At 38.2% G+C, this 10,845-nt stretch overlaps 1 protein-coding gene and 1 pseudogene across 1 annotated transcript; one reads left to right on the forward strand and one right to left on the reverse strand.

Annotated features, from left to right (window-relative positions):
* Positions 1 to 1,152: 1,152 nt before the first annotated feature.
* Positions 1,153 to 4,936, forward strand: LOC113295703 (annotated as a pseudogene).
* Positions 4,937 to 5,241: 305 nt separating this feature from the next.
* LOC113299222 (pre-mRNA-splicing factor cwc22-like) lies at positions 5,242 to 8,209 on the reverse strand. Its single transcript, XM_026548203.1, has one exon. It carries the CDS (start codon positions 7,096 to 7,098, stop codon positions 5,377 to 5,379), a length of 1,722 nt encoding a protein of 573 aa, XP_026403988.1. The 5' UTR covers positions 7,099 to 8,209; the 3' UTR covers positions 5,242 to 5,376.
* Positions 8,210 to 10,845: the final 2,636 nt, after the last annotated feature.

The raw sequence follows: 10,845 nt of genomic DNA on the forward strand, positions 1-10,845 counted from the left end.
TTGGAATTGGAAATTATAGGTTCGGCGCATGCAGTAAACAGATTCAGTAAGCCGAACCGTTCATCAATTGGTAGATTCGGCTCATAGATGTGAGCCGAACCTCAACCTGTTTCGCCGAACCATGATTCAAAAAACCTAACTTTTGATAATTGAGAGCTATAGAAGTGAGATTAAGTATAGGATATAAGTGTACCTGTGTATTAGAAGAATTGGGTTCCTCATCAATGTATTCATCATCAGGATTTGGCTCATAAAAATCATCATCTTGAGTTTGTGTTTGAGTTTGAGCTTGAGTTTGAGTGGGTGTAAAATCATTCTCATAATCTAAGAAATCAGCCATTTCTGGATCATTGTTGTAGTTGATGTGTATTTTCCTAGGTTGTTTAGATGAATGATGACCCTCCCCATCCTCCATTGAATCAAGAATTAGAATTTTCTCACTTTCACTTTCTCCTTCTCTTTCTCTCCTTCTTAATCAAACCAAAACTTTGATTTTTTTTTCATCAAATTTTTCATCTAAACAACTCTTATAATTCTGAAAATTATTTTAATCACTAAACAAAATATTTAATCACTAATCAAGATTATTAACACTAATACGTAAAGAGCAGATTTGCCATTAAATTTTTTTTGGATTAAGGAGTTATCTGATTTTGCTATTTCACAACCTTTTTTGTTTTCATTCAGTATGCCTTGAAAAATTTTGGTATGCCCAAAATTATAATTCTAATTTATGGCACCAAACCGTTTGACTGGTATTTTTTTGGGTCATTTTTATATCTGATTTTTGTAAGGTTGTACGAATCGCCGAGTGGGTTGTAAACAAACAAGTGTTGGCCGGGCGGATCCTCTCTTTCTCCGCCTCTTCTCAAATTAATCCGATTCCTCCTCTCTCTCTCCGCCTCTTCTCAGAATGGATTGGGACAATCGCATACCCTACCCTGGAAATTCTGTAGATCATTGTGGCTTCTACTCTCATGGATCGAGGATCTCATCCCTGCGATTTGGTTCATATGAGTAAGACCATGTTATTTTTTGTTATATCCTTTTCATTTTCATTACTTTCTCTACTTATTGGATAGAGCTCAGTCTAAGTTTCACAATCTGATGTTATTTCCAGAAGAAAAATCTCAAGCAGGAGATGAGATAAAGATGGGGATTATTGATTGTCAAAGAAATCTGTAAGTTTATACCCTGTATGTAAATGAGTGTTTGTTGTTCTTTTTAAGTTATTGATTGTCAAAGAAATCTGTGTTTGTTCTTAAACTTTTTTTTCTTCTGTGCCTTCAATATTAACTCTTATTTTGTGGTACTTAATGTTCTAAGGTATCCTTGAGCAGTTTCATGGAATTCTTCACGAAGGAGAAATAGACAAAAGGGTTCGGTCTTTAATCGAAGACTTCAGGATGAAACAGAGACAAATCTTGTACCTCCACTGTTCTTGTATGCAGCAACAAAAACAAGTTTCAGAATCTGGAGGAGAATATGGGAGTTCAAGTTCTTCTGATTCAAGATAGTTGGGGTTCTGAATCAGAATATGGGAGTATTCATCAGGTATACTTTCTGTTACATACGCCTCTTTTTGATCTGCCTTAGACAAACTGTTTTGATTTCCAGTTTTACATGTGAGTGGATTGTTTTCCTTGGAACCCATGCTTGACATTTTTTATCTTTTCTTTTCACATTGGTATTACAGGTGGAACTGTGCATAACTCTCTGAGAGAGTTGTAGTAGGAGAGAACCCATCTTCGGCATTATGGTCTCTTAGGACAATGCTTTTGCATGATCAACAGAATCCATCAGTCTCAGTTTCAGAATGATTGTTTTCATAAAAAAAATCTCAAGCTACAGAGTGTGTGATAGAAGCAGGTGAGGATTGAAACAGTGACAGATCTTGTACCTCCACTGTTCTTGTATGCAGCAACAAAAACAAGTTTCAGAATCTGGAGGAGAATATGGGAGTTCAAGTTCATCTGATTCAAGATAGTTTGGGTTCTGAATCAGAATCTGAGTATTCATCAGGTATACTTTCTGTTACATACGCCTCTTATTGATCTGCCTTAGACAAACTGTTCTGATTTCCAGTTTTACATGTGAGTGGATTGTTTTCCTTGGAACCCATGCTTGACATTTTTTATCTTTTCTTTTCACATTGGTATTACAGGTGGAACTGTGCATAACTCTCTGAGAGAGTTGTAGTAGGAGAGAACCCATCTTCGGCATTATGGTCTCTTAGGACAATGCTTTTGCATGATCAACAGAATCCATCAGTCTCAGTTTCAGAATGATTGTTTTCATAAAAAAAATCTCAAGCTACAGAGTGTGTGATAGAAGCAGGTGAGGATTGAAACAATGACAGATCTTGTACCTCCACTGTTCTTGTATGCAGCAACAAAAACAAGTTTCAGAATCTGGAGGAGAATATGGGAGTTCAAGTTCATCTGATTCAAGATAGTTTGGGTTCTGAATCAGAATCTGAGTATTCATCAGGTATACTTTCTGTTACATACGCCTCTTATTGATCTGCCTTAGACAAACTGTTCTGATTTCCAGTTTTACATGTGCTTGGATTGTTTTCCTTGGAACCCATGCTTGACATTTTTTTTCTTTCTTTTCTTTTCACATTGGGTATTACAGGTGGAACTGTGCATAACTCTCTGAGAGAGTTGTAGCAGGAGAGAACCTATCTTCGGCATTATGGTCTCTTAGGACAATGCTTTTGCATGATCAACAGAATCCATCAGTCTCAGTTTCAGAATGATTGTTTTCATAAAAAAAATCTCAAGCTACAGAGTGTGTGATAGAAGCAGGTGAGGATTGAACTAGGAGAAGAGACAAAGATTGCGATTACAGAAAATCTGAAGATAAGGAAGAAGCAGTGTCTTTGCAAGTTTTTCTGGCTATCAATAAACATATATTGGTGTTTGTTGTTCGTTTTTGGATAGACATAGATGCTCTTAAAGTTTCTTCAAGTCCGTTGGGCAACATGGTACATGAATTTCGGGGTCAGTATAGGTGATCTATTACGTATTTCATTGTAGTAACATATCTCATGTGTAATTATTCAGATATTTTCAAGGTGGATCTCACTTTCTGGAGAATGAGAAGCGTTAAGAAAATCTGAAGCAAGACATGCTTCGATTATCAGGCATCTGATTAAGAAGAAGGCTCTGAAGTACCCTCGGGTGGTGAGGATGATGAATCTGACGCGGAGGATGAGGACAAGGAGGCAGTGAGATACAGGATGAAACATAGACGAGTCTTGTAAACTTAAGGAGGACAATGTACCTCACTATCATGTGTAGTGCAGACTTTGAGGAAGCTGGTCACAAACTGCTAAAAATTAAGCTTGAGCCAGGTCAAGAGGTAGGTGGTGGATGTACCTTATGTTTCATACTCTTCTTGATCTGCATTAGACAGATAGTCTTTTTTTCTTCCAGATTTACATTTGCTATTCTTTGCATATACTTGGATTATTTGATGATTTCCTCGGAACCTATGCTTCACATTGGTTATTACAGATGGAATTATGCATAATGCTGTTAGAGTGTTGCAGTCAGGGAAGAATTTGTCTTTGGTATTATGGTCTCTTAGGGCAGCGCTTTTGCCTGATCAACAGAATCCATCAGGAGAATTTTGAGAAGTGTTGTCCGATGGTGGTTCGAAACTTATAAGCTCCGTAACGTTGCCAAATTCTTTGCTCATTTACTTGGCACAGATGCTATGCCTTGGCACGTTTTGTCTTATATTTGCTTGACAGAGGAGGATACTACTTCGTCTTTACATATCTTCATAAAAATTCTATTCCAGGTATATTTTATGTTTACATTTACTACTAGTATAAGGAAAGTCATTTAGCGGAAATTTCCCTTTTTTTGTTTTTTGATATTTGAACCTTATAAAATTATGATTGGTAATTGCAGGAGTTGGCTGGGCACCTTGGTTTACTGAACCCAATATGCAGGATTCCTTCCGGTCCATCTTTTCTAGGGATAATTCTAAAAACACCAGATTCTTCATTAACTTTTTTACATCAATAGGTCTTGGTGGTATCACAGAGAACTTGCGTGCATACCTGAAGAACATGCCAAGGCTCATTATGCAGCAACGAGAACAGGTTTCAGAATCTGAAGGAGAATATGGGAGTTCTTCTGATTCAAGATAGTTTGGGTTCTGAATCAGAATCTAAGTGTTCATTAAGGTCTGAGAGCTAAAGAGATAGGAAGAAACAACGCCAGAAGAGACGGAGGAGGAATTAAACAGGGTAACGTCTTTGACTAATGGTGCAAAGGAAGACACTGTAAATACTACCTCCGTCCCATATTAGATGACCTAGTTAAAATTTATTAGTAAATTTAGAAATGATTTATCTCTCAAACCATACAACGGATTTTCGTAAACTTTGTATTATTGAAAAGCATTTTAAAACACCTATCTTATGAATATAAACATTGTTATCAAATTTTATATATTTCTTATAATAATACCAATCTATTACTCCATTATTTTATGACATAGGTCATCTAATGTGGGACGGAGGTAGTAGTATTTTTGATTTGTATGGATCAGTATATGCCTTGTAGTTTGCCACAGTGAGTTGACCCTTCACTCGTTGCTAGAGATAATGCTGACTCTTGCTCTAGAATTACTAGTTCAAACTGTTCGCTCGTTGTGGTTATTATTAAACAGTTGCTCATTCTTGGCAACCTGTTTTCAGTTTTAAAGAGTAACATGGATTCTGTATCTGCACCGTGGAGCTGTTGAGTCTTTGAGACATTTTACAACCTTGTACACTTGGATACTTCCTTGAAACGGCAGTTTGTTCTTTCTTCTTTTCTTTTGGACATAATTTTCACCAGTGTTTATTCTACTCTTTGTTCTTTGTTCAGTACTTACATTGGTAATTGTAAATTATAAGTTTTATTTTGTTTTTGTCTACTGTTGTTACCGTGGAAACAATTTTGTTGAAGAGTAATTTTAAATTTCAGATTTCTGATTCATAAGGTTTCCTACTGTGTAACCTTGTGTTTCATCTATAAGATGGTGAGAAGAAACAATGCCAGTTGCGGAATTGGTCCATTCTTACACCAATGAAACCGAAGACTTGGTGTTGCTTGTTTGCATCTCCTTCTAAGAGGAGAACATAGATCTCAACTTTTGCTAACGTTCAATTGTGAATATTGTGTCATTTTTGTCAAGATGAAACAAAAAGAGACTGTAAAAATAGTAAAGATACGATTTTTTTATTTATTTGTATTCTATGTTATTAACATCATAGGATAAACATCCATACAGGATGCTCTGATAAGGCAGCAAAAAGTACAATAAGGAATATTGTAACCGGAGTATGGGAGGTCTCTAGACCCTCATCTTCTTCTAATACCTCCTTCGTCTCTTGTTGCAGCTTTGTTCCATATCCATTTCACTCTCCGAGCTTGACGACTCGGATTCGGATTCTCCTTCAAATACCGGAACTTGTTTTTCTTGTTGTTGCATAATAAGCAGGTCTGCACGTAACTTCTCTGTGATACCGCCAAGCCCTATTGATGTGAAGAAGTTAATAGAGAATCTTGTGTTTTTAGGATTATCCCTAGGATAGATGGACCGAAATGAGTCCTGCATAGTGGGTTCACTAGGCCGCTCATTCAACAACTTTATACCAAGGTGCTCAGACAATTCCTGGAATAGTATTTTTATGAAGATACGTGAAGACGAAGTTGTATCCTCCTCTGTCAAGCGAACATAAGCCAAAACATGCCAAGGTAAAGCATCTGTACCAAGTAAATGTGCAAAAAATCTGGCGACATTGCGGAGCTTATTAGTTTCGAGCCTATGAATCATGGAATACTGCTGGACAAAACACTTTTCAAAGTTCTCCTGATAGATTCTGTTGATCATGCAAAAGCGCTGCGCTAAGAGACCATAATACCGAAGATAGGTTCTCTCCTGACTGCAGCACTCCAGCAGCATTATGCACAGTTCCATCTCTTGACCTGGCTCAAGCTTGATTTTAAGCAGTTGGTGACCAGCTTCCTCAAAATCTAAACTAGACATGATAGTGAGATATATTGCCCTCCTTAAATTCACAAGATTGGTCTCTGTTTCATCCTGTATCTTCATTTGCTCCTCGTACTGGTCAGATTCTTCATCAGCAGAGGCTGAATCATAGACTTCCTCTTCATCAGATGGCTCATCATCACCAAGTATGCTGCGCTTCAGATCTTCGTAACGTTTTTCATTCATAATAAACTGCGCATCCACCTTGAAAATATCCAGAGAAGTATCAGGATCTATCTCATCATCAAGAGATATTTCGTGAGTAAACTGATCTTCTTGTTCCACAAGATCCAACTCAGGTCGGACAGCGGGGTGTCCCTGAAATTTCGATTTTCTAATTGCAAAGAGGCCTTCGATTAAAAACTGAACCCTTTTATCTATCAACCCTTCATGAAGTATTCCACGAAACCGCTCGAAGATACCATGGAGACCCTTGGGTGTAAGATCCTGAAGAAGCGAACCGCATTCTGTAACAAACCCGACCGCAACCTCAACACTATCATCCGTGGGTTTCTCTAGCAGTACAGTAAGAAGCTCCAAAGCAATAATCTCGTGAGCAACTTGCTGGTTAACAAGATGAGCTATAAACTTGGTGGCAGCAAGTAACTGTGGCTTATCATTCCTCCTATAAGCTCTTTTCAACTGCAACAGAATCCTCCTCAAAAGCAATTCACCCACTTCAGGAAACTTTGTGTTAATCACAGCAGACAATGCTGCGAAAACATCAGTGAAACCCGGTGAAGCCATTTGAGACTTGATACATGCTCTACAGAACAAACCTCTTCCTCTAATAAGATTCTCAGCAAACAATTCAGGAATAATATTTTTGATATTCATCGCATTCACTTTATTCACAAGTCCATTGATAGATTTACGCAATGCATCCCATGTCAACCTTTGGTATTCAGGATTGCTCTTATCTTCCACATCTCTCATCATTCTAACCAACTTAAACGGAGGAATATAAACACCTGCACTCCTGCCCAACTTCTTCCCAGTATTCTTTTCTTTCCCATCTCGATCGTGCTTAAAGCTCCCCATAACTAATTAATTTCTGAACACTTGAGATTTCTCAGATATATTATAACCCTTAATTGCAATTATTATAGATATATATTTTTCTGATCGGCAAAGCAATTATAGATACTAACGGAAGGAAAAGCAAAACGAGAGTAATAACTAAGAAAATAGTACTGTATATGTTTCTCTACGATCCTAGGCAGGCCTTCTTCTTATATAGGCTTCAGTAAGGACTAGAAAAGGAAACAGGACCGGGAAAAGAAAATCGGACTAGGAAAAGGAAACAAGACTAGGAAAAGGAAATCAACAAGGTAAATAAAACAGGTGATTAGAAAAAGGAAATTGAAAAAGTAAAGTTTGAAAATGGAACTTAACAACTTCTGCCTCATCAAAGTTTCAAAGTCGCTATTTTCCCTGCCTAATCTGTACCCACTGTCATTGCTGTTTTTTTCGACTTAAAAAGGTTAAAAGTTTATTTGAAAAGGAAAAAAGATGAGGGGCGCTTGTAGATTATTTCTCGACAAATTGTCCGATCTTCACGGACCGCCGGACCCTATTCCTGAGCCCGACTACATAACACCAATATTATCCCTAACTTGACCACCTATTGTAGCAGGTGTGGTGTTTTAATCTAAAAGGCCTCAGTGCTATGTAAGGAGATGCCCAAGCTTATTAGGCACCACATGTACTCCTCTTATTCCATGTGGGACTATCCTATCTATATATATGTGGTTTATATCGCGCCACATACTCCAACAATCTCCACCTTGGCGAGATTAAACCACCTCACCAATCCAATCATACTCCACCATATGATTATTGTCCATATGTGCTACCCATCGAACAAGATTATTGTCACTACACGCCCTGAGACCTTACTCCACCGTTGAGTTAATGGGAGACGTCCACTAACTCCACCTTGAGCGCTGCCTTGCCCACCTAGAACCCCGCTCTACCTGAGGTAATGGGTGCGACACTAACTCCACCTCGAACGCCAGCTGATACATATGATCTCTATACCTTGGTAGCTATTACTATGAAGGCGGAATTCAGAATAATAATAGACGAGAAACTTAGAAAACGGATCACAAGTAGTAATTCGAAGAAATTATCTTCTCTAGATTATGAACAACAAAACGATTACAATTCTCCCTTTGTTACGCTCACAATCTCTCTAAACAGTAGTTAACCCTAAAGTGTTTGCTAAGCTTGCTTTTACAATAATTAATTGTCTCACAAACTTCTCTAGGTTTCTGTGAGTTTAGTTAACAACCAAACCTCTCTATTTATAGACTTTATAGTACTCGACTAGGTCTTCTATTAGAAATCTATTTCCTAAACTAAGAGTATTGCACAAAACAAACTGTTTCCTAACTAGGAATTCTGCCTAAACAAGGATTCCTGCCTAGAATAGGATTCTTCCCTCAACTTAGCTTGAGGTTAACTAAGTTCCCTAAAGGAGTACGGATACACCTGTATCATGGGTCCCCCTTTTAAGAACTTGAACTCTTGTGAGAGTTAAAGATGAAGGTTAGGGAACTCGAGAGCCCCATTTTCCTTGTTAAACTACTTAGCCTTGCTAGGAACTTGACTTTTACATCCAATTAGAAAAGCTTTTTTCTCTCCTTGTCGTGTTTTAGTCACTCTTCTCTCCAATATACAGTCTTCCTTGAGTGGTTCCTCTCTATCAAACCATAAGTCTACTACTCGTGGTAAGATCATAGTGTCGTCGCCATCATCATCAAGTAATGGTGGTTCAAACAACTTCAAGTATTCGGCATTTATTACCGAGTACATTCCCAGATAAGGTGGCAGATCTAGACGAAAGGCATTGTTACCAATCTGATCGAGAATACGAAAGGGTCCATACCTCAATGGTTTCAACTTCTTACCTTCCTCCTTCAGTCGTTCCTTACCTAATTTTAACTATACCAAGTCACCAACACCGAAATTACAAGGTACAAGATGTTTGTCATGCTTTGCTTTGTATTTGGATTGTGACTTCTTTAGTTGTGCTTCAACAGTTGCATGAATCTGAGATATCTTCTCCAAGAACTTTTGTGCCTTTTGTCATTCACTTCCTTCCTTTCCCCCCATTGAGATGTCACTAGAAAATACTAGATCGAAAGGACTAGGTGGTAAGTAACCATTGCACGTCTCGAAAGGAGATTTCCCCGAAGAACTGTGAACTGCTATATTGAAAGCAAACTATAGATACGGTAAACTCTCATCCCATGTTTTAGGATGCTTAGAATTATATCCCCTTAACATGTGAACCATAGTCCTGTTGACCACTTCTGTTTGTCCGTCTGTTTGTGGATGAAAAGTTGTATTCTTCTTCAACCTAGTGTCCATCATCTTCCATAAAGAATCTCAAAAGTGACTAAGGAATCGACTATCCCTATCAGAAAGAATCGAAGTAGGTAAACCAAAATGCTTCCACACGTGCTTAAAGAAGAGCTTTCCTGCGTCGGCTCCCATTACCGTCTTTGTACATGGAATTAATGCAATCATCTTGCTTAATCGGTCGACCACAACGAACAAATAATCATGACCAGACTTGGTCTTCGGTAACCCACCAAGAAAATCCATAGAAATACTCTCCCAAGGTCTTGATGGTACTGGTAATGGTAAATATAACCCACGTGTCATGTTAGAAGGTTTAGATGTGCTGCACAACTTATACCCTCTAACCAACTTAGCCACATCATCTTGCATCTTTGCCCAAAAGACATAACGTCAGAGGTTAAGTAGAGTTTTATTCATCCCAAAGTGTCCAGCAACTTGGGAAGTGTGTGCCTCTCTCAACCACTGTAAACGATCTCCATATTCTGGTATGCAAAGTAACTGACCTTTGTATAACAATCCATCTCGGAGTTCATACTCGTTTTTCAAACCACTCTTTACACCTTATAACACCTTCTTCAAGTCTTTGCTGGATGCGTATGACTCTGCATACTCTTGAGGAACAATTGGCTGAATTCTCATGGACACCATTAATGCTCGAACTGGAGGTCGAGATAACATATCTGCCAACTTGTTTGTTACTCCCTTCTTGTACCTAATGAGAATATTGAAAGTCATCAAGTAAGACATTCACTTCATGTGCCGGGCTTGTTGTAGTTTCGTTTGAGCGTGTAGATACTCTAATGGTTTGTGATCTGCATGTACCACTACTTATTTACCTAAGATATACACTCGCCAATGCTTGATACATTGATATAAAGAATAAAATTCCTTGTCATATGGTGCGTAGTTCTTCATAGCACTTGAGAACAATTCTGAATGGTACTCCACTGGTTTACCATCTTGTAACAACACTCCTCCCAATGCATAGTTAGAAGCACCGGTCTCAACTTCAAAAGTATGATGTATGTTAGGCAATTCCAACACTGGTGCTTCTGAAATCTTTCTTTTTAGTAACTGAAAAGCGTCTTCATGGGTTTTTTGTCATTCAAACTTTGCCTTGGCTCCCGTCAAACCATGTAGTTGTCCTGCAATAGTCGAAAAATGTCGTATAAACTTACGCAAGTATGTGCAAGCCCCTAAGAACTCCTGATTTCAGTTACAGTACTAGGTCTAGCCCACTTAGTGATCATTCTTTGGATCAATTTTTCGTTGTCCACCGCCAACAATGAATCCAAGGTACACTAACTCCTCCTTCCCAAACTCACACATTTTTACGTTCAACTTCAGCTGGCCTTCATGTAATACTTTAAACACCTTCTCAGCATGAACAAGATGCTCTTCCCAAGTTCTGTCGTATAT

The sequence above is a fragment of the Papaver somniferum genome, chromosome 7 (genome assembly GCF_003573695.1).
Source record: "Papaver somniferum cultivar HN1 chromosome 7, ASM357369v1, whole genome shotgun sequence".
In the NCBI taxonomy this organism is placed as follows: domain Eukaryota; kingdom Viridiplantae; phylum Streptophyta; class Magnoliopsida; order Ranunculales; family Papaveraceae; genus Papaver; species Papaver somniferum.